Below are 24,078 nucleotides of genomic sequence, written 5' to 3' on the forward strand. Positions count from 1 at the left end.
TCTCCTTGTCTGACACCAGAGTTTACTTCAAAGGTGTTACAGTTGTGGCCATCAATTCTAACTGAACATTTAGATCCTGAAATACTCATTTTAATTAAGGCTATAATTTTATTCGGTATGCCGAATTTTCTTAGCTGTGTCCACAATTTGTCCCTTCTTATGCTGTCGTAAGCCTTCTGAAAGTCGATAAATAAGGCATAAAATTCTTTATTGAACTCCCAATAATTGGCTACTATTTCTTTTAAAATAAATATTTGGTCAGTTGTCGATCTACTCTTCATAAACCCCGCTTGATGCTCACCTATCAACTCGTGTGAGTATTGTTCTAGACGGTTTAAAATAATTTTTGAGATAACTTTATATGGGATACTAAGCAGTGAGATTCCCCTATAGTTATCACACACTTCTTTCTCACCCTTTTTATGAATAGGGATAATGACTGCTTCCTGCCACTCCATTGGCATTTCTTCTTGTTCCCATATTTTTGTAATTAAATTCCACAGCTTTTCCACTATTATGTTTCCTCCTCTCTTTATTATATCTGCTGTTATTTCATCTCTTCCAGGAGCTTTGTCATTTTTCAGGGACTTAATTGCATATTGTACTTCTTCTTTTGTTGGTGTCTCGATAAAGGGTTCAACATAAAAGTAAATGTCCTCATTGTTTTGATTTTCTTCTTCTGTTGGGGTGATTTCATCAACATTCAGCAGTTCCTCAAAATATTCGCGCCACCTTTCAAGGACCTTGACACTTTCAGTTAGTAGTTGTCCCTCCTTATTCTTTATTCCATATGTACAAGGGGTGAATCCTTTTTTAAAAAATCTTACTTTCCTGTAAAAATCTTTTGCATTGTTTGCTGTGTTTTCTTCTTCAGCCCTATCTAGTAAACTCTTAATATATTGTCGCTTTTTCCTCCTCAGGAATTTATTTGTCTCCTTATTTGACTGGTTGTACATCAACCTGTCTTCTTCATTGTTGCTATTCATCCATACATTTTTCCTCCTAATCCTTTCTTCCAACATTTGTTCACATTCACAATCAACCAAGGTTTTTTGCTTTTTTTCTTTTTCTTTCCACATACTTCTTCTGCCGAATCTAGGACTGCTTCTTTAAAATTATTCCAGGTACTGTTGACATCTTCATCTTTATCTAAGTCTTCTAGAATCTTAAACCTATTCTCTAGTTTTATTCTAAACTCATCAGCTATCGGTTTAACATTAAGCTTTTCGGTGTCTATTCGTCTTTCTTGTATTTCTTCCTTCCTCCTTTCAACAGCTATTCTTTGGTTTACCTTGACTAGGATTAGACTGTGATCAGTCCCACATTCTGCTCCTCTAATACTCTTTACATCTGTAATGCAACTTTTATGTCGTTGATCTACAAGTACATGATCAATCTGGTTTTTGGTCACGCCATTTGGTGATGTCCAAGTGTACTTGTGTATGTCTCTTCTGGGGAACATTGTACTGGAAATTTGTAATCATTTGCAAGTGCAAGACTTGCCAGACGGGATCCATTATCATTTGATTCTTGGTGTAGGCTCTCATTCCCAATTAAAATAATTTATTGAACTCTTATTAAATTATTTATGATGACAATAGTTGATAAAATAATTTCATTGTGATTATGAAGGAAATCAAAGAAAATAATTATATCTGAAAAATAATTTATTTTTGTAAAAAATACAACCGACTTCAAACGCTCTAAAAAGAATTAAATAATTTCAATAAAGTAAACTTTTGTATTAGGCAAGCTCACGTATTTTAAGTCGGCGCACCTCTATGATGATTTTTGATACAAAATTGAAAGAGAGGCTGTCCATATTGCAGGTGACTATCTATAACTAAAAGTGTTAATCTGTATGTCGGCATTATAGTGGTATTAACGAATATCTTTAAAAAGATTATAACGCATTTAAATGTTTCTAACTTGGATAAGTAACGTTTTAATACTATACTAGCTTCTTTTCCCTATCATAATATCAAACTAAATTATTTTCCTATTCATATATAATTATTCTGAAGTAAACATAAAATATAAGAAAATATTTCCTTTAATATATAAACAAAACAGTTCAGTATGTTTTTTATATATTAATGTTACCCAGCTACAATTTATTGATTTTTAAAATACACGTACAATATTTAATTTCAATCATATTTGCAGTTTGAGCCGCGCCGCTTGAAATACGTGAGCTTGCCTAATACAAAAGTTTACTTTATTGAAATTATTTAATTCTTTTTAGAGCGTTTGAAGTCGGTTGTATTTTTTTACAAAAATAAATTATTTCATGATTTTTAGTGCCTGTATAATTTTTTATATATTAATTACTTGAGGTTTTTTGATAAGCAAAACTGTTTGAAACAATCAAAAGTTCCACAGTACAATCATTATTTTAAAACTGCTTGAGTCACCTGTTCAGGTTACATAATCAATGGGTATGAAAATAAACATTTTTAGATATTCCTTAAGAAAGAAAGAGTTGTCCATTACATTAGGCCTAGTGAAAAACTAATTGTCTTTTCTAGATACATTGAAATGTCAGACATCATCGTTTCCTGCAATCGGTGTACTTCTACATTATAAAAATAAATACAGTAACGTCTCAAGCCTTTTGGAACAATATGAAAGTTATTCCTCAGCTACCAGCACTAAAAAATCTCTCAAAAGTGGAAAATTGGTCGTTAACACGTATAGTGCCTTTGGAAAATATTATATGAAAGTTTGGTTCAGCTAAAAGTGGTGTAAGTCATGTAGGGGTTTTTTTTTGCTCAAGATATAGCCTAGTCGAAATTGCAAATCATCTTCCTCTAGGACTTTCCGAAGCAGGCATAATAGTATTGATATGCTATAGTAACTGGGTAGAGAATATTAATAAAACATTCCACATCTGCAAATGAAATATGTATATGAAAGATTGGTTCAGCTAAAAGTGGTGCAAGCCATGTAGGTGGTTTTGTTTGATCAAGATATAGCCTAGTCGAAATTGCAAATCATCTTCCTCTAGGACTTTCCGAAGCAGGCATAATAGTATTGATATGATATAGTAACTGGGTAGAGAATATCAATAAACATTCCACAACTGCAAATGCATGTTTAGTAATTAAAATATTTAACATTTTTAAGACAATTGACGATTATGCACTGTCACACTTCTTAGGTCGTGTAAGGAATAATTGCATTTAATTTATATTTAGACCTGTTTTACGAATGCTTTCGTTTTCACAATACACCTTTATTTGTCAACATCATACAGCTATTCACTGAAACATATATGTTTTTGTAAGTCAGAATATTCAATACTAAAAACAGAATTACTGTATACACAAATCAAGTCAAACGTTAAAATAAATTTTTTATAGTAACCAAAACAAAATGCACTTTTCTCAATGTAATTCATTTAGGCTCCATGACAAGAAATAGTTTATTGATCAATATGAGAAGAATTGTCTGCAGCTTCATTTAAATGGTTTCAACTAACAGCTGCAGAAATGTTATTATTATTTATTGCCTTCTCTGCACAAATGTAAACAATCTGCACAAATGTAAACAAAATAAATGTTGAATATTTAAGGTTTTCAGAATTTTTCACCAAAACAAATATTATACTTAAACATAATATATAAGGTACCAAATAGAAACTCTCCCGGTTATTTTGGTGGTGGAACCACACTGATCGGTAAGAGAATCACAGAGAAATTGGTGAACATACATAGAAAAAAAAAAACATCGCCACAAACAAATTGAGAACCTCCTCCTTTTGTTGGTAGTGGGGAAGTCGGTTAATAAGCATTACATACCTCATACATACGATATAGGCCTACCTTCATAACATGAGTGCTTATTGAATAAATCGAAGGATTAAAATTGTGAGTTTACATCTTGAGAAAATTGTTCTTGTATTTTTCAATCCCTAGGAAATGTACCTTTGAACAATTATTATGTTGGAGGCCTATATTGGCTAGAATAAGCATCAATGAGGTCTTAATTTTAATCTTCATGTTAATTTTTTGTACATAAAAAAAACATTGAACAATGGAAAAACCTTCCCCTGCCTCTCATTGATTTACATGTGTGTGTTAAATCAATTTTATCACCACCTAAATTCGGTCTAAAAAAAAATAATTTTATATTTAAACTCACATGATGTTATTTGCTTCGCTCTTCGATCGCAAGCCCACTTTCAAGGCTACGTAATCTTCTCCGTTCACTTTGGCCGCTAGTTCCGCCTCTCTGGAAGCGCCCTCGACAGAAAGTTTCCCAGAAAACTCCACACTCCCTGCCGGACTTTCCAGCTGCAGTTTGGCATTTCCGTTCTTTGAGTCAAAAAACAACTCAGCGGCTAATCTTCTGTTTATCTTGGACCCGGGTGTGTCCATCTCTATCTCAAAATCTCCCGTGTAATACCTGTAAAACATCACAGGGTTTATTTTTTGTCAAAGATGCTTCCCAAGAATAGCATATGGTTATAAGAAGAAAAGTAATTCACATACACAATCAAATGATGAATTATTTGACTTTGTGCATTTTAATGTATTTGCAGGCAACTATTCGGAGTACTATAAACTTTTCTTTTGAAAGTAGTGTTTCAAGAATTTATTTGTTCGGCTAGTTCCTTTCAAATTTAATTTATTCAGGCTAAATTTAATATATCTTGAGAATTTCAAATTTACCTTTATAATTCATTGACTATTTAAATTAAACTCTACGTTATGCTTCAGTTACTGAAAATCTTTCTTCCTATATACGAGTAAATTTGTACGTACTCAAAGTATGGTATATACTAAGGCGTGGACAACTATCTAAGATTAACTATTTTTTATTTCAATCTCTTTAGACATTAAATTACAGAAAGCAACATAGATTTATTGTTTATCCTCTGAAATTAAACAATCAATTTTTTGAATCTTTAATTATAAATCCAAACTTGAGATAGGCATTTAGGCCTAACCGAAATCAGCATAGCAGATCCTGATTAAAAGTAATAAGAGGCCAAAAATAAAAAGTTACCAACCTTAAAAAGTGTGCGTTGGCATCAGCTAATGCATTAAAGTTTTGCTTCAAATGGAATCGGTAGAACTCAAAATCATCAGACTTCTGCAGAGCTAAGGCGTACTGGAACTTTCCAGTCAAGGGGAAATACGGAGAATCTTCAATGGCTGAAGCATTTCTCAGCACATACTGGGTACAAACCCTCATTCCGCTCAATGTCGGTACGTGAACTCCTGAGCATGTGTCTTGCTCACTCACTTCACCCACTCCTTCTATTTCCACCAACTGATCTCGTTTCTTCACATAAACCGCAGAAGTGACATTTATTATTTCAACTTTATCTCTGGGAACATTTACAAACACATCAATTACTTTTCCTTTTTCAACTTTGATGTTTGTATCCAAGTAGGTGTTACTGCTCAGTGATCCCTTGGTTTCAACACTGGCTTGAGAAAATACAGCGTCTACCGTCATCTTCCCATCAATAGCTACGGCAGCACTGGGGTTGGCCAACAGTACGATGTTCCCTGAAGATGTTTTCAGGATGTTGTCAAAATCTAGTTCTGTCTTCAACCTCATACCGACCGACGCTGTACCGTTCACTTTCACTTTCAACGGAAGCCCCAGAATCGTCGGGATAACGTGCTCTGTGTTGAGGAATCTAAATGATTTAGAGTAGTCAAAATTCTTGTTGGTGAAAATGGATGACAAAGATTCCTTCAAGTGCTTAAGACCTTGTTTTTTCACTGATTTCAAATCCATAAATTCACCTAATCCGGTAAACTGTGTAAGGTAGAGCTCATTTCCCAAAATTCTGACAAACATCGCTCCTTGAGGTTCGTTCTTGGTTCCTTTGGTGAACGATTTTGACATTGTCTCAATCACTCCATTGTTCTCTACATTGGATTCTCTCATGTTCTTCAGCATTTTCTGCATCGATTCGTCAGGGAAAAGACCTTTTGGGCCAAAAATGCTTTCAACAACCGTCTCAAAACCTTCAACTCTCGTTCCTACTTCGAACATGTTGATTGTTTCTCCAAACAGATCCAGGGTCAAATTCAAGTTGGCAGATCTGGGAAGGTAAGATTGGGTACTGAAGATGATGTTGGAATCAACTGTCACTCCTGAATTGAGGATGTCAGAGTAAGCCGACATTTCATAGTTTCTGGAGAACTTCCTAGCGTCAGTTTTGAACTTGTTGGGAAAATAAGTGTCCTGCAACATCTGACGAACTTCTTTTCTCCAGCGGCTGCCTGATTCTTGGAGGTTCGTTAGATGGGTCCAAATAAATGAGAGAACTGGAAAATATAAAAATTATTAAGTTTGATAATTTGTAATCAAATGCACATATAACTAACTAAAAGAATAAAAAAAATGAAACTTAATAATCTAGATAAAGGATGCAACTTTTTGAAACCCGACAAGTATATGAGAATATATAAATGTTCACTGAGATATGAGAGTAAAGTGCAAAACATCAGTTTGGATATCTTTAATCTGTTCCTTGATAGTCTTACAAGACACCAACAAGGTTTCATTAGTAACAACCATGATGGATAATCAATATTGTTTTTTTTCCATGAAGCACCGCTTCCGGAGGCTTGTTGGACTACCGATTATGCCAGATTACAAAGCGCCAAATTATTTAGGGACAACTATAACCCTCACTATTTTTATGTCTGAGAATAAAAGTTAGTACCACATACAAGCAGAAACACAACAGTAGTTGACATTTTTCTCAAATTGTCCAGCTGTGTTTAAACATATAAGTAGCTTACCTTGATTTGTGTCCTCGCCGTGCAGCACGTCTCGTAGCCTGCTCACTGCGGAGGTGGTGGGACACTGCAGCACACCCAGGTATGCAGCAATACGCAGCTCAGAGTCTTCACTCTTGTCCTGCAGTAGCCGCAGCAGAGGTAGCCGAGACACTTGTCCACAACTCATTCTGCGTGTAGCAGCAACCGCAGCAAGCCGGACCTCTACGGGGTTGGGAGTGCTCTGCAGTCATTGAATTCAAAAATATATTTTTTTCATACTTACACAACTCGGTAGGTACAAGGAATAACATCAAAATTACAAATACCAAAAGTATGTCACGAAAAAAGAAGATGAATTTGCCAAAATTGTTGTTAAAGTTTCACAAATTCACAATTTAAATCTAACAGTTAACAATGTTACTGACCAACAATAATCATTGTGGGGATGTATTTAGCTTTAGTCTAAAACATTTTGGATTATTTGTTGACTACAGGTATTATCAACTTACGGTAAAGCACTGTTCAAGAGTATCAATGGAGTTGATGATTCCTGCGTTTCCGATTGCCTTGAGAGCCACGATCATCCGTTGTTGTTCTTCGCTGTTGTCGGATTGGCACGACTGACCTAGAACCGCCTCAAATTTTGCCAAGACGGTCTGAACTTCACGTCTGAAACAATAGAATATTGTTTGTGTGTTTAATGTGGGACTCCAAGATAGCTCACTCACAGTACCTATAGATATTATATGTGGTAAAACGGTTTTACTAAGGTTTACTCCCAACAAGTAGAATCAACTCTTATGACTATGCTTGGTTCAAGTTGTGTTATGAACACTATATTATTAGATATTGCAAACGAGAACAGCTAAAATTTATTTTACCTTGCTTTATTTTAATAAAAAAGTTGTTTTGTATACTTACACAAGGAACAACAAGTCCCATCAGCTACAAGGAATTGTTGAAGCAAAATTTTACAAAGGATTTGTGAAAGAGAAAATTATGGGGAGAGTACATTACATTGTAAATAAAAGTTTTAGAGGTAAAATAAAAACATATTTAAAGGTAAATATGCAAACTACTTGTTAACTCTAGTGATGAATTAATTAGGCAATAATTGTGTAAAAGTAACAGTTCTAAGTTCTAATTAAATGTTTGGATTGAAACTGAAACCAAACTATCTGAGGTTTAATCCGAGGCGGTCCCAAGGGGGGGATGGGAGGAATATATCCCCCCTGAATTTTTTTATATTTTAATAGCTAACATAAATATTATTAGCTTGAGCATATTTTAGAGCTCAAATACGTATAAATTAAATTTTTAGGCTTTAAATTCCACATTTTTTCCAGGGGCCCCCCCCGGACCCCCCTTTTATCTAGGGGATGTTCCATTCCGCGGTGGTCATCCCCCCCCCCCCAAATGAAATCCTGGGACCGCCACTGGGCTTAATGTAGAATATCAAAACGCAAAACTATTTCTTCCTTTAAAATTTTTAGCCTCTCTTAAATGTTTAATAAAATGAAACGTTAAAAAAATCTGAAGTACTGTTGAGCGATTCTGGGTTTTTGAGAGGCAACCACTGGTTTCAAACCTAAAATTTCATAATTTTTATTATCAACCAAATAGCCTAAGTATCCAATCAAAATTACTTGACAACAGGTATTTTTAAACCTTATTTTTTGTTCTACCTACCTTTGTTTGCATTCAGGGTCATGTTTGCAGTAAGAATGTATGATTGCACCAGCTGCTAGCCAGGTCCTCGGTTGGTAATCATCTGTCGTGAACAGCTGGAGGGGACAGACATTGGAACAATCAGCTGAGAAAATAAATGGAGGTACTTATTTTATACTATTTCTTTTTAGTAATTATTTTTGTATTCTTCATTTCAATCAGCTCAAAACATGAAAAACTTGTTTACTGCTTATGTAAATATAGTTAGCACCCAGTAATACATACTTAGTCTCCTATCTGGGAGTCAGCTATGTATTAAAAAACTATTAAAAATTCAAGTTATCAAAAACAAAATTCTAAGAATAGCGGTGAATTCCCCCTGGTTTATGAGAAACAAACATACATGAAGAGCTTGGAATAGAGTCTTATCTCTCTATTGAAAGATCAACCTTCAAATTTCTGAAGTCTCTAATAAATGCTCCTAAAGCACTGGCTCTCAATCTTGCTGAAGCAACTAAAGAAGGCTTCCCCAAATACTGTTAGATGAAGCCAAAAGAAAATTGATCGTGTTTAACAATATGAATTTATTATGTTACAGGGTGCCTTAGAATGAACCTGCAATGTTATCTAGTGATTACCGGTATCTTTTTAATTTGTTTTGTTAAAACTGTAAATAACACCCTCATACATTGAAACAGATTATCTTGTGAAACAAACATACTTAGTCATAGTACACATATGACTATTCATCCTGACACAGTATCTTGACTTATCTAAAAAAAATATTCTAGCAGACAGAAGCTAAAACCACGGGTTTGCGTGCACTAACAGCTGTTCAATAAATTTAAACAGACCAACAGTTCATAGAGCCAATATTACTACACTAAGGGAGTTTTCTTAAACATCACAAGACCTACCGCAAGTCTGTCGACCAGTTCCAGCGATGGTTGTTGATGGAACGCCAGAGCCGAGAGCCACTGGTCGACCTCTGCCCTGGTGACTTCCCCGGACATGTATATCTGGTACATCGCCCACACACTACCAGACGAGCCCAGCAGTGGAAGGGCGTCCAACAAGTAGCCTCTGGTACGGCTGTCCCTCACCTCGTCAAACAACTGTCAACACATTGTCAGGAGGTGAAACATCGAGTGTTTGGAAACATTTAAAAATTAATCTAGAACTCTCCATCAGAATCAATGTATATTTCACATCTAGAATAAACATATACGTAAATAAACATTTGAAAAACAGTTTTAGTCTATGAATCACAATTGTACAAAAAGGCCTGTTCGCTGTTGTACTGTCGAATGATACCGTTTTTTTTTGCCTAAGGTTCAAAACCGTGGACAACACAGAATAATCAAATTGCACAGCAAATACTTAACTTTTTAACTCTGAACTGTACTCACAACCTCAATATTACAAATTTATAATAGTTTTGACAAAAGTAAATCAACTTCAGGTTAGAAAATTTATCGCAGTTAGAACTACAAAATAGTGAATCTCATTTCAATACAACAAAATGCCTAAAATTGTACCTCATTGTAACAAAAAGTCATTACAAAATATAATTGTATCTTGACCTGAAAGCTTACTCATATAACTCTGCACACTATTGGTAGACTAGTTTATCAGTTATGTGGAAAGTTTAGAGTGCAAAGTGTATGTTAATCAGTTTTAAATTCCTGAAAACAAAGTTGTGAAATACTTAGCCAGACTTAAAAAGAGACACATGAATATTGACATGTGCTAAAGGTTTTTTTTTAATAAGGGTAGTTTGAGTGACAGGTGTTGTAAAATAGAGCACTAAATTTCGGATTGTTCTATGAATTTAATCATCACAACATATAATCAATTCGTTATCACTAACTTTTTCTCAAATAAATAGGGTCAAAAAGACTGTTAAAAGATGTGCCCAAAGGCATTTAATTTTAACATTATTAATCTAATGAGTTGTCTCTGAGTTGATGCCAAATGCTAACTCAAATCAGAATTATTCTCCAAGAAGTCAATACAATGAAGAGACAAGTAGATCCTTGAGTACTGAACTTAAGTCTAAGAATAATCAAGTAGACTAAATACTCTATTAATTACATTGCTATTCCAAAACACAATACCTGGACCAACTGTTGGTCGTCCATCTTCGCAAGTAGTGTGACCAACTGATTGAACAGCTGAGGAACTTTGTCGTCTACACCGAGCTGACTATGAGCTACCAGCTGATTGAGTACAGTCCAAACCTGATCAACTGTTACTGCAGCTTCATCCGTTTCCGGACTGTACTCAAACATCAGTCCAGTCCTCTTGTTGACAAAAATATCTGTAATCGAGAAAATGATTACTTTAGTTGAAGCATTGAAAATGCTGTTAATGACAGAGAAATATTCTAAATTCTAATTTTGTGTACATATATCCAGTTTGGATTTTTTCTCATTCAGGTAGGCCTGCTATCTCTCAAAATATCCTATAAACAAAATACCCCCGTCGCAGCAAACCTGCATACTAAGCGAATTTCCATTCACCCGGCTTGATTTCTACTAAAATATTCCCTATAAATTTTCAGATTTATTTCCTATTTAAATAACATTAATTTTAGTGAGTAGATAGGTTTGCTGCTACGGGAAAGATGTTGAGGTGTGTTTTTTCAATTGAAATATTGATAGCTTAGTATGAAATAAGCCAAATTGCCAAATTTGATTGAAATATATCCATAAATAAGCAAACTAGAACAGTTTATTTATTCTACATAAGAATAACATGGGAATTTTAAATTTACAATTTCTTTAATTTTCTCCGTAGTCAATGAACATTCAAAAAAACTTCAATATACTAAATTATTTGTTTTCTTAAGCTCTTCAAAATGGTCTAGAGAGAAATTTGGAAATTTAATGTTTTTAGGGTCAAAAATGAGAAAAACCCATTTTTACCCCATAAAATCCCCCATAAACCACTGATCCCATGGTCCGATTATGCTGGTTCGCGAACTCGTTCGAATAAATGTAGGTTTACACGTTTGTACCAAATTTCATCAAAATCGGATCAATTTTGCTCGAGTTATCGCGCTAACGGACACATATACATGTGTCATGGACACAGAGTCATGGATACAGCAGCAAAACCGTAGAAAAAATGATAAAGAAAAAAGCAGGCATGAAAAACCAACATGTCAAGAAAGAAGAAAGAAAACATGAATTTTTATGCCTACCTTACTCAACTACATTTAACAAAGCATATAGGAAAACATTTAACAACCAAAATTATAAGTTATCATACAGAACAAGAAACAATTCATTTGATTTAATTAACAAATTTTCACAGTCAAACAACAACGTATCAGACATAAAAGACAAATCAGGCATATACAAATTAAACTGCAGTTCCTGCTCAAAATTCTATATTGGCCAAACAGGACGAAATTTTCAAAGTAGATACAAAGAACATATTCAAGCAATTAAATCAAACAACAGAACTACACAAAAATCTACATTTGCAGAACACATACTTTCTACAGACCATACATACAAAAATTATAACGAAAACATTACCATACTAGACATTATTAACAAAGGAACCAAAATGAACATAAAAGAAAATTTTCACATATATAAACACTACAAAGAAGACAGAAACAACATTTTAAATATAGTACACACACAAACCACTAATCCTATATTTAACAAAATTATAAGTGTTAGAAAAACCAACAACTAAACATTCATTCACATAGGTACTAACAAAATTAACAGCTGTATTTATTCATAACATAATATTTTTGTTTGAAATTAGGTTAACACACTTGAAAATGTCCTTAGAGACGAAACATGTTGTGATTTATTAAATAAAAAAGAATATAAAAAAAGGGTACTCATGTTATTTTACATATTATTTATTAATATAAATATATATATGAATTTGAACGAATGGTGTTTTTGGCCTCTGGGGACCTCAAAACGAAAAAGTAAATCGGTCCCGGGTCTAGGTCTTACCATGAGACCTACGGTAATAGCTTATTCCCTATATGGGAAATTCGCTAAAATCAAAGTGAGTAAATATAGGATAGGGAAGAGAGATTTCAGACGAAGGAAGAAAACTGGTCTGACGGTCAATTGGATGATAAAGTACTGGAATAAATGATAACAGAAGACAAGAAGAAGAAGTATTCTTCCCTTTAAAATTATTTAAGAAGATCCGATGTTGGCCGTAAAAATATTTAAATAACAAAATCTATACATACCAACAGGAAAGGTTTTGTCGAGTTGTTCAATGCTGTCCAATGACAAGACAGTCTCAGCGATGGTCCTGACACCGGATGCTCCGTTGGAGAACGGCGCAAACACATGACTCTCCTGACACCGAGAGTTAGCCAGATAAGTGCCGTTGTCTGTTCTGATCGTCTGCTCGCAGATTTGTTCACTTCTGCAAACAAAAGATCAAATAACTAGAAAAAATTTTGTACACCACACTCTACTTAACTGGCATTTAAAATAGTCATCTAAACTTTACATTTAACCACATTCATTAGGTTTAAACTCCAGGTTAAAGGTACACTACCTTCTACATTCGTTGTTATCATTGCTTAAGGATCATAACCTCAAAGGCCAAAATTGAAACATTGTTTTACTGTTTGCTTGACTACTATAATTTAATTTAGTGTTTATGAAAATATTTGCACCTCAGGAAAATACACTTTGCTCACTTCCAAATTTGGGCCAGTCTCATAAATAAATTAGCTTAGCACACCATTTTTACCAAGATGAAATCCCAGTTGTACTTATTCTAACCAAATTATGAATGAAGGAATAGTGTACAAAGAGGGAGACATTTTGTGTAACTTTGCTACTGGGTCTTTAATCATGGCCACTTTTAAAAGGCCAATGATTAAGGGTAGCTTATTGGGGGAGCGAGCTTTCTGGTCTAGTGGTAGAGCTTCCGGGTCTTTGGTCCCTGAGGTCCTGAGTGAAAATCCACCCAAATCACTAATGGATTTTATCAAAGTGATAATGAACTACCGGTACCTGAGGATATTTTTTTGTGATAGGTCTAACCTGAAGTAATATGAAAAACGATCCTGGGCTAGAGACTAGCCTCCTTACAGTATTGTAGTTTCAAGCTATCAAAAAGTTACAAACTTTATCATAATTGCACATACGACCTTTTAAATCAATTACAAGGTTTAATTTCAAATCACTAAAAACACTCACTGAATTTTTATCACCCTTTATTTATCAATCAATCACTTAGCTATCTAACCAAATAATTAGTCTGATAAAAAGTCCTTTAGGTACAAAAACAAATTATGTTGAGTGATCGAAGCGTCTCCCTTCCCTATCAAATATAAATCCATGTCCATCACAATAGTGACTTGATCATAAACTTCCAACTTACTTGATTATCGGAGTGGACTTTGCCCCGGAGGTCCAGCTAGAAGGAAGTCCCAGGGTGTGATGGCTTCTGCCACTACAACTCTGCAAGTTCTTGTACTTGAGCACCTTGACGTCACTCCACATCATCGGAGAAACCGAGTACATCGTCTCACAACTTCCACTCACATCTTTCTGTTGAACAACGTTACGTCTTATAATTGTGAATAAATATAGATTGTGTTAGGATAAAGAGGTTGATATAAGTATTCATTACCAGCATTAAATAAAGTTGGTATATTCTGTGTTAATGTTCCCAATGTTCCCAACATTACCAATACGGTAACTTTGAAATTACAGCAAAAGAATCCTCGGTCATGCGACCTTTCTAGTTGTCACCCTCCAACCAGTCAATTGAGTACCGGTACCGTAAAACATGTACCGTACTTGCTTTTTCCAATGGTATAACTATACAGGATTCACCCTAGTGGTTATGTTGAGTCACCCTTTTGATTCCCCTGTCTGTACCCTTTATGAAACAACTCCGTTTGATGCCATTCATGTATACTTTAAATGAGTAGACTTCCCATTCAATGTAAAAAATTGAAGCCAAGAAAATAGTTCAGAATCATGTAGGAGTGACCTGATGATAAACTGACCTGTGTAAAGTCAATGATATTAAGTAAAGATGTTTTGAGTTGAAAACCCAATTTTTTTGCTACTAACAGGCCCCCAGTTTGCGTGTGACCGCGTTTAGGCCTGAGAGATAGTTGCGCTACCACCTCCCTTCTTACCTTAAAACTTTTACAAAACATTTTAGTTCTACCCAAATCACTCACCTCGTACAAATGTCCCTCCCGTGTGAAGTCTGACATGGTGTTTTGTAGCATGGAGAGTAAACCTCGTTTGATGTTGAGTGTCCAGGTCGGCTCATCAGCTGATGGACAAAGCTGCTCTACGCGACCGTCCTGGAAACTGAATCTCAGCGGAAACTGCTCCAGCTCCGCTGCAAACTGCTTCTGACCATCTGCGGGACTTAAGCCATCCTTGTCTGAGTCAAGTAGTTCGACATCTCGCACCTGAAGAAATTATAAGACAATTGTTAACATATAGACACCATATGCAAGAGAAATTAATCACTAACCTCTTAAAAAATCTTTTACATTTATCAATAATTAGTCTAGAATTTTGCAGATTGGCACAAAAGACATGGTTTTATTAGAGTAATAGCCTACAAGTGGCGTGAAATGTTGCGGCAAGTTACCTGTTGTTTTGTTTCTAATTTGTTGAATAATCCTTTTTAAGTGCAAATCATAAACTAAGTACCGGTAATAGTTCAGATAAAAAAAACTATTATTACTATGTTCTTATGATGGATAGACTTTTTAGTAAAAATAATGTTTAGCCTTTAAAGCTTAAGTTTACTAATTAGTAAACTATATATACAACACAGAATATTCACAAGCATAACTATTACAGTATTTAGTCCAAGTATTTTGTTCTCTTAACTATTATTGGTCAATGTTTTTTGAACCCAGTGACAAGACCTGTGTTATACAGTAATTATTTACCTATTTTGCCTGAAGGTCTTGTAGTTTGAATTAACACTCGATGCGCATTTTGCAGATGCCGCACTGAGCGGCAAAATGCGCATCGAGTGTTAATTCAAACTACAAGACCTTCAGGCAAAATAGGTAAATAATTACTGTATTATTGGTCATTGACTTTTGAACAGAAAACCTGGATCATAGCATTAGAAAATATTTCATTTCCAAACCCATCTCCTCAAACTACTTCTTCGAACACAGGGAGTATCATAAATAGTATCAAATTGAGTACAGTATCATAAAATACTCACAGTCAGTATCAGCTCACATGGCCGAGATGACACGGTGACATGAGCCTTCGCCAGTATTCTAATCTGCGATGTCTCGTTGCTCGACCCGGCCACTTCCGAGGTGGACGTTCCCTCATAGTTGTACACATAAGTCCAGCCAGGCGTCAGACTGAATTTAGCACTATCTAGAACAAACACTTCATTGTATCTTGTCGCCGAGGTTGTTGCACGTGCACAATTTGTTCAAATCATTCTTTGATCAAATCAAATAAAATTGCAAAATTGTTAACTCATATTGTAAATTTGATAGAAAGACAGCAAAGAACCTAATAAGAGTAATATTACATATAATCATTTTGTAGTAAAAGCTAGATGGGCATGTGTGTATTAATAGGCATGAATGAAACTTTTTCTCATTTTTTTTTTCAACCTGTGCACATAGCAGAAATTGGCACACACCATTAGAAAGGTAGTGTAGACAAGCGGAAACCCATTATTATCTACATCAGCCCTAAGGGCACAGGCTTTTGTATTAAATTGATACTTTAATTTATCCGTTAAAGTATCAAATTTACTTTATCCGGTCTTGTTTCAATGGATGGTCACTGATAGTTTTCTTATACCTAAAGGTCCTTAAAGTCAAAGAACATGACTAAAACCTTTTCACCACTTCCAGTTAAAAGGAGGAGGCAACAGCATGGTTCATCAACTTAATCTTTAGGTTCATAATCATCGGTCCTCTTACTAAAAATAGGATCAACTTGACAGTTACCAATAAGTCTTTGTTTTTAACCAATTGCTGAGTTATTAATTTAACCAGGGTGAGCCCAAGGTGCCAGCCTAGGAAGTTTTACAAAGTGTTGATTAATTTGTTGAGATTTATGTACCGGTAAATAAATAAAGAGTAGAAACTCTTTAAACTGGCGGGTCGTGAAATTGATCGGATTTAAACTAACTAAATTGAAGATACAAACAAAACACATTACCTTTACAAACTCCTGCACATTGCTGACTCAGTCTGGTACGAGGAACATTTGAATCTGAAAATATAAAATCAGTTAAAATAAATTAACTTGTCTAACATGGAAGTTTAAGTTACACTAGTTTAAGTAAGCAATACATTTCTTTTATAAGTCAGCAGTGTTTACTTTGTGTACAGTATATTTTAATGTTTCTAGTAAGAACATGGTAACTGGTTTAGTGAGGTTCTTAGAACCTGTCGCTTTGAAACTTAGTTCATTAGTATACCTGTAGCTTGAAACATTAAGCTTAGGCCTAATCCTAGTTCAGTAACTTTGCCGGAAGTCTGATAAACCCTGTGATAAGGTTTAAATTACTTTACAATTATGAAGCGTGCATCACACTTATATTAGGCTATAGGTATCATGTTTGCTACTACTGTGAGCCTTTTTACAGACAAATTGGTCTTAAATCATATCTTAGACCTATAAAACAGATTTGATTAGTGTATTAGGCCTATGCTCTTCACGGAGAGATTTCAAACTTTGTCAAAGTGAGCTTTGTTGCCTTTGTTCTGGTCCAATTTAATAAAAATTACAAAACTGCTAGCATAAGATAAGTATAGATTTTAAAACTTTTTTGGGAAAAATCTCAAAGCAAGTGCTGATAAGCTTAAAACTAGATACAGTTGTGATGGCTTATGCTATAATTTGTATAGGCTATATCATATCATTAAACACAAACTATATTGTAAACTTATAAATATTGTAATAAAAAATTGCATTTTGACAAAAAGTTAGAAATGAGAATTCAAAACTAAAAGTCTAGAACTTGTATAATAGGACCGATTAATATATTTTTGAGATTAAAAATCAACCAAACTGAGGTAAAGTAAAAGTTAGATTTTTTTACATACCTTATAAGTTACCATTGACTATACTAGGCCTAGTATAATAGAGAGAGTATAGTATAGTCAATGCCTTTTCTGGCATAATTAATAAATAAATACAATTAATATTATATGGCTACCAATAGGCGATAATATTATAAATTTCTACTAAGTTAAACTAGTATTATAAACAAAGAGTGAGTGTTTTCTGTAGTTTCTGTTCCTGTTCTGTGTTTCAATTCAATATCAATTTCATTGTTTGTTTACGTTTCCAGTTTCACTCCACTGACTGAACACTTGACTGAACAGCAATTTGTCAGCTGGGAGCCGACAGCTGATGAGTATTTTTTCTAGTCTTCTTCCATTATCTGTGAATGACAGTGTTGCCAACCTCATTATAGTTTACTCATCCGTCTATGTTTTATTATTGTTTATAGATGATTCTTCTGTATAGATAAAACATACTCCCTCTGGTGTTGGTTAGTCTACGATAATAAATTATGTATATTACTAACTGAATTTAATTTTCCTTGACGTAACGTTATTTTTACCCTCCTTATACTACCTATTTGTTTTGAATTTATTCGAGCCCTGGGTCCACCTGTGGGCCGACAATGCTTTTGTTCGGTTTATGAATATGTCTACGATGTTAAATGTAGTTGATCTTTTTTTAATAGAAGTGGTCAAGATATTGTGGACTATCTTTGATGAACTTTTGTTTGTAATCATGTGTTTTTTTTTTGCCATGAGATGTCTTTGTTTATCAATTATCATCCAAATAAATAAACAAAAGTGTCCAATGGTTTGGATTGAGTTTTTTTTTTTCATTTACTTACTAGGAAATGGACATTTGAGATATTACCATAGAATAAACCAACCACTGCTCTGTATAATAACAAATAGTAAACATTGTATGGTAGTCCTATTAAATTGCGCAACCGAATGTAGAAAAAAAAAACTGACAACTCGGCCGTTTTAAACAAAACGAGTTCTCATTTGATTTTGATTTAAATTAATTTTTTCTTAGTACCGAGTAAAACGGGGTAACTTGAGACATTTTTCAACTTTAAAGAAACCCCTACCAAATAATTTTATAGGGAAATCTGCAAAAACTAAAATAAAACATTAGTTACCCTGGTTACTATGGTTTCTACATTTAATAATTTGTGTAAATATAGAAATTTTATTTATTTATTTATTTTTATTAGTGTCTCAAGTTACCCATATAAATGGGGTAACTTGAGACACAGATGTTAAAACAACGTCTCAAATTAGATAATGCAATGGTAACTTGAGACATAATAAAATATCAAGGAAAACAAAGGAATACACATATAAACTTACAAACTAAAAAAATGTATTTAAAAAAGAGGAAACAATTTTTTTCTCAATGTCAGACATAACTTAGTAAATTTTGTTCAATTCTGGCACAGAAAAAAACCCCTCTTATTGAACATTTTAGGGGGGTTAATACCACCAACAATATCTTCCCAACGATAGTCAAGTTCATCCTTTTTTCCGGCCATTTCCAGTTATCCTTGAGAGTCCGCTTCATAGCACTGACTGTAGCACCTTCTTCGTCAAATCAGTTGTCTCAAGTTACCCCACCAAGGACAGAACAGGGTATTTTATTTTTTTATAAATTTTAGGTTGGCAATAGCTTAGTGAGAAGATTATTATTGACAACTCAGCTTTTGAGGTTAGGTAAGTAATAACAATCATTGTATTCCTAATAATAGACTTGATGCTACAAGGTAAGTTATACAGCCTATAATTTTTGAACATTTGTAACTCAAAATAAATAAATAAATAAAGTATCTAACCTTGAATATCACAATATGTCTTAATATACAGTGTTAAGGGATCAACTTCCAAGACGTGTTCACACTAAGGAAACTCCCAATAAGTCATCAGGTATGCCAACAAAAAAATGTAAAAAAAAACATCTGCAAATTGTCTCAAGTTACCACACTGTCTCAAGTTACCCCGTTTTACGGTACTTACGTTTTTATGAAATTTAGCACTAAATATTTTATGGCTGCCATATTAAAACGGCTTGAGATATTTTGGAACGAAACTTTGTAAGTTTTTGTACCTTCTAAAATACACATTTATACCAATTTCTGTCTTGAAAATGCCTAAGATATTAAATAATTCTTAAAAGTCACAAACAGACCGACAAACATAAATCTAGGCATTTGCCATTTTTATGTTTGTCTTATCCTAAAGGAACAAGCCTACAAAATATGTCCAGACAATTTGGAAACACCCTGTATAAAAATAAAAGTTTTCATACATTTTTAACAATTTCACGGATATCCCTTTTTTCTATAGAAATTATAATTGTCTGATGGATATTTATGGTTTGTCATTGTAAAAGATTATAATTAAATCGTAGATACATTTTTGAACTACAACAGTAATTCCAACTGATTATAAATTAAATTTCAGCCCTACTCCAAGCATTATTTCATACCCCTTTATACATGGATGCACCAAAAAACAAAACTAATTATTGCACCACGGTGTCAACTAATTGTAAACGAACCCACAACTCAATTGCGAATAACTTACGGTCGACTGAACAAGAGCTTATTGCATCGGTCTTTGCATTTGCTAGTAACCGAGTTATTCAATTAATCAGCTGTATCCAGGGGTCAAGGGACGTTGGGGGGGGGAGGGGGGGGGTAACTAAAGGGGATCTTGTATCAGGAAGCACTTTATAACAGTCTGGACCCCTTTTCCGGCTGTGATACAATCAGTCTGGTCTAGTCTAGTATGAATCTAAAATATTGTAACAGAAACGGTATGGGACATAAACATAAACAAATGACGTCACTGGCCCGAAAATACACAGGTTTTTTATTATTACTTAAACAGGACTGTCAAAAATCCTCCAAACCATTATTATGTTAATGTTTATAGTAGACTATAAGATTCGGACCAGCCATTTCTGTTATAATATCCGTTGAATCTAATAGCCTACATTATGTTACTGTGACGAGCATAATATGAGTCCAACAATAAGTAAATATAATATTTTTTTGTGATGTGGATTATTTACACTTTGATAAACAGTGGTCAGTGTAAACCCTTTTACTTTTGGATATTTTAATAAAATATACCATATATACCACAGACAAATTAATTCACTGGCCAGAATGTAAACTTGTTTATATTGTTATCTTAACGATACTGTCAAGAACGTCCACACCAAAGATGTTAAGATTATAAGCATAAGGTTCGATCCAGTGACGTCATGTTTTTATGTTATGCTACACTGTTTCCGTTCTAATATCCGTGGTGCTGGGACGAGCATAAATACAATATTATTTTGTCATGTGAATCATTTACACGTTGATAAACAGTTGTCAGCGTAAAGCCGTTGACTTAGAGGATACATCCCGTTTAGACCGTGGATCATCTGTAAAAGAATTTTAAGGAGTCACACCAGATAATTCAATATTATAGTTTCTCTGTTCGTTCATGTTACTGTAATAGTTGATGTATCATAATAAATGGGTACTTTCCTGAAAGGGAACATTCATTATTACCGATGATTTTTTTCGATATATCGATATTAACAAATTGAAACATATCAGCTGACAACTACGCGATAAATAGGCCTATTGTTCACTATCAACAAACAATAATGAAATGAAACGGTTCTAAAAAAAATAACCTAACATAACTAACCAAACTTGCTATAACATTTACAAATTCCGTGTTTAACTTGCCTTTTCTATTACCAAACCCAAACGGAATTTTTAAATGGCCCAGCAAGTTTGGTTGGTTATGTTAGGTTAGCTTAGAATATTTTAGCCTAAACAAGATCACTTAGTTGTTGTCAATTTGTAATGGATCGGAAAATAAAAATATCGATATATCGAGAAAAAATCATCGATAATAATGAATGTTCCCTTTAACAGGAAAGTACCAATAAGTGCACTTGTTTAAAAGTCACCCTATTAAATTGACTTAGTTTGTAACTTGACTTTTCCAACAGAAACCAGAACATAGAATCAACACACTCATTTTCGATCCCACCACGTTAACATTTTCTGCAAAACCGGCGACAACTTTGATATGAGATCGTCATGTATACTTCTACGATAGTAAAATGTAAAACCATTGTAAAACGTAATATTTTCCATCACTGATTCTCGCTTTAATCCAACAAGAATTTAAGATATTCATTTATAAATAGGCCTATTATAAACCTGCATGCGTGAGTTAATGGAATTCTTGAGTTAATTTTTTAACATCAATTGACATAGTTGATTTTTTAACAATAAAGCTTTGAAAGTATATCAGTAGTCTAGTATCAATATTATTCAAGATTTTGTGTAAATGATTTTGTTCAAAAGTGCCTACATCCCAGAACAAAATGAAACAATTAGGTTTTCCTATTTAGCGAAACCTCTGTTATCAATTAGAATACAATCCTATTAAACACATCGACCATAACACGATCCCTTGGCTAGATTCAGGATTGTCTGAATCTTGCCAGCAGAATTATCTTAAGGGGGGTGGGGGGTTTAACTGTTATACCCTACAAACCCTACATTCAGTTTTATGGATGATATCACAGCAGGATTAGCAATAATAATTTGACAATTTTCAAATGAGAAATCCTCTTTATTTATACCTCTGGACAAATGTTATGTAATCAATTGTTAAAGTAGAATGTTAAAATTTATTTTTAAAGAGTTTTAACAACTTTAAGGGGGAAATACTTTTCAATCAATTATCAATGTTGAGATGGGGAGTCCCCATTGGGGACGCCACCTAGGTGGTATTTGAATGCAAATATGAGTGATGGAAGAGTGTAGAATGACGTGAGATGATCTGTGTAGCTTTGTTACTAACTAATATCAGCTGTTTAGTAAGGATACATTTTTAAAGCCCTATGATAAGGGGTCCAGCTGGGTCCAATTTCGAACCATCAAGCTACTGGCTTCTCTCAATATCGTATCTACATGGCTCCAATAAATGAGTCATTATAGAGAGTCACCAGAAAACACACTTTTCAAACCATAGAAATCTTTTTACAGTTGACGGTTAAAATATTTGTTAAACATTTTAAGGGAGATGAAATTCTTTATATAAAATTCTGCTTTAAGAAGGTGTTTTTTAAGGGGGAAATCCTCTGTGTCTGTAGGGAGGCATTTTTTTACAACACCACCACAAAAACCCACTTCTCCAACAAACAAATTTCAATCAATGATTAAACTGTAAAGTTAAACAATTTTTAAGGGATGAATTAAGGGGTTACTTACTCAAGCCACCCCCTCTATCAGCTGTCGTGACAGCCAGCAGGGCTGCCACTATCACTAGTGTTAACATCACTATCACTGCTGCCAACACACACAAGTCACTGGCACTATAGCACGGCAACTGAGCTAGTTTCTGCCCCCCGTCACTTATTTATACGGCGACCTTTGAACTCTGATATAAACTTAACCAATTGTCCACTATGTGTTGTGTGATTTTTTTTCGTTTTCGAGAAATGTTTACCGATTTTTCCCTCGTGAAACTGATGTGTGATAGGTTATTTGAGAAAATTTATGATTAATTTGAAAATTAGTTATTTCATTTTTCTAAAGTTTGAAGTAAGTATCTAATTGTTTATAAGGCTTAATATCCTGAAACAACGAGAAGATACCACGGTAATCGTTTAGCCTACAGAATACATGTTGGTTATTACAAGAATATAACGTAGGTGCAGTCTACATTTTGGGAAGTGTTACCATGCTTTAAGGCCCCCCTTTGATTATCCCCCATGACAGGAAGGGAAAAGAAGATTTCTTCAGAGGAAAAATTCTCAAACAGTAATCTTAAAATATTCTGTATACGAAGTAAAATCGACTATTAATCGATTACGTTATTTGTTGCGAAGTTGAAAGACTTTTTGTGGTAATTCCATTAGTGATCAGTAAACATAAGTTTAAAAATATTCTTTAATTTAGATAAAGCTACAGACTATACCTTTGGTCTGATTTCGATGAAAAATGGTATGTGGGTCATAATCCATATTATCTCCAGGCGTATGTATAATAATTTTGAAATTTTATTTTTAATAGTGATTTCCCCCCATAAACCCCTTTAAATAATGGTGAAATCGGATTTTCACATGAATTGTTCCAACAAATTTGATTAAGACTTTAATATTTTATGGTCCTTTTGATTCTAAACAAAATGGTACAACCTCCTATGACGTAAACGATATGGTTCAAAAGTTATTGCAGTTTTTGTGATTTTACCTATAAAATATCACAGTTTCTTTCACCGCTTACCATTTAAGGGCGTTTAAAATGCTAATGGGAGAGAGTATTATCATAGATTAAAAGAAGTAGACATATACTCCTTTTATCTATAGTATTATGTGAGTTTGTTAATACAGTTTATTTAAGGTGTATTTTTAACGCTGCTGTAAATAAGAAAACAAAATAGTTCAAGCAGATAAACGTACGAATTCACCCGAAACAACGCAGGAAAAAACAAGATTCGCTGGTGAAACCATGCGTGCTATAATATAGGCTACTGATTTACGGGGACATAAAATATATTGTTTGTTTGTTATTTCTCTTTTAAGGTAAGCTCAATCCGGCTAAC

General features: G+C 34.0%; 1 protein-coding gene across 1 annotated transcript in view; it reads right to left on the reverse strand.

Moving 5' to 3' along the window:
- LOC128996709 (uncharacterized) overlaps positions 1–22,849 on the reverse strand; it is a 41,059-nt gene extending 18,210 nt beyond the window's left edge. Inside the window, exons 1-13 of the mRNA XM_054422153.1 lie at positions 22,743–22,849; positions 16,601–16,654; positions 15,636–15,799; positions 14,617–14,856; positions 13,803–13,972; positions 12,652–12,833; positions 10,535–10,737; positions 9,335–9,532; positions 8,439–8,533; positions 7,259–7,418; positions 6,771–6,990; positions 5,015–6,290; positions 4,144–4,407 (exon numbers count right to left, since the gene is read on the reverse strand). Coding sequence (XP_054278128.1) covers positions 4,144–4,407; positions 5,015–6,290; positions 6,771–6,990; positions 7,259–7,418; positions 8,439–8,533; positions 9,335–9,532; positions 10,535–10,737; positions 12,652–12,833; positions 13,803–13,972; positions 14,617–14,856; positions 15,636–15,799; positions 16,601–16,654; positions 22,743–22,809 — 3,293 coding nt within the window. The 5' untranslated portion in view covers positions 22,810–22,849. The remainder of the gene's footprint in view (positions 1–4,143; positions 4,408–5,014; positions 6,291–6,770; positions 6,991–7,258; positions 7,419–8,438; positions 8,534–9,334; positions 9,533–10,534; positions 10,738–12,651; positions 12,834–13,802; positions 13,973–14,616; positions 14,857–15,635; positions 15,800–16,600; positions 16,655–22,742) is intronic.
- Positions 22,850–24,078: the final 1,229 nt, after the last annotated feature.

The sequence above is a fragment of the Macrosteles quadrilineatus genome, unplaced genomic scaffold (assembly GCF_028750875.1).
Source record: "Macrosteles quadrilineatus isolate MER2022 unplaced genomic scaffold, UCM_ALF_1.0 Scaffold_6__1_contigs__length_79288215, whole genome shotgun sequence".
Lineage (NCBI taxonomy): Eukaryota > Metazoa > Arthropoda > Insecta > Hemiptera > Cicadellidae > Macrosteles > Macrosteles quadrilineatus.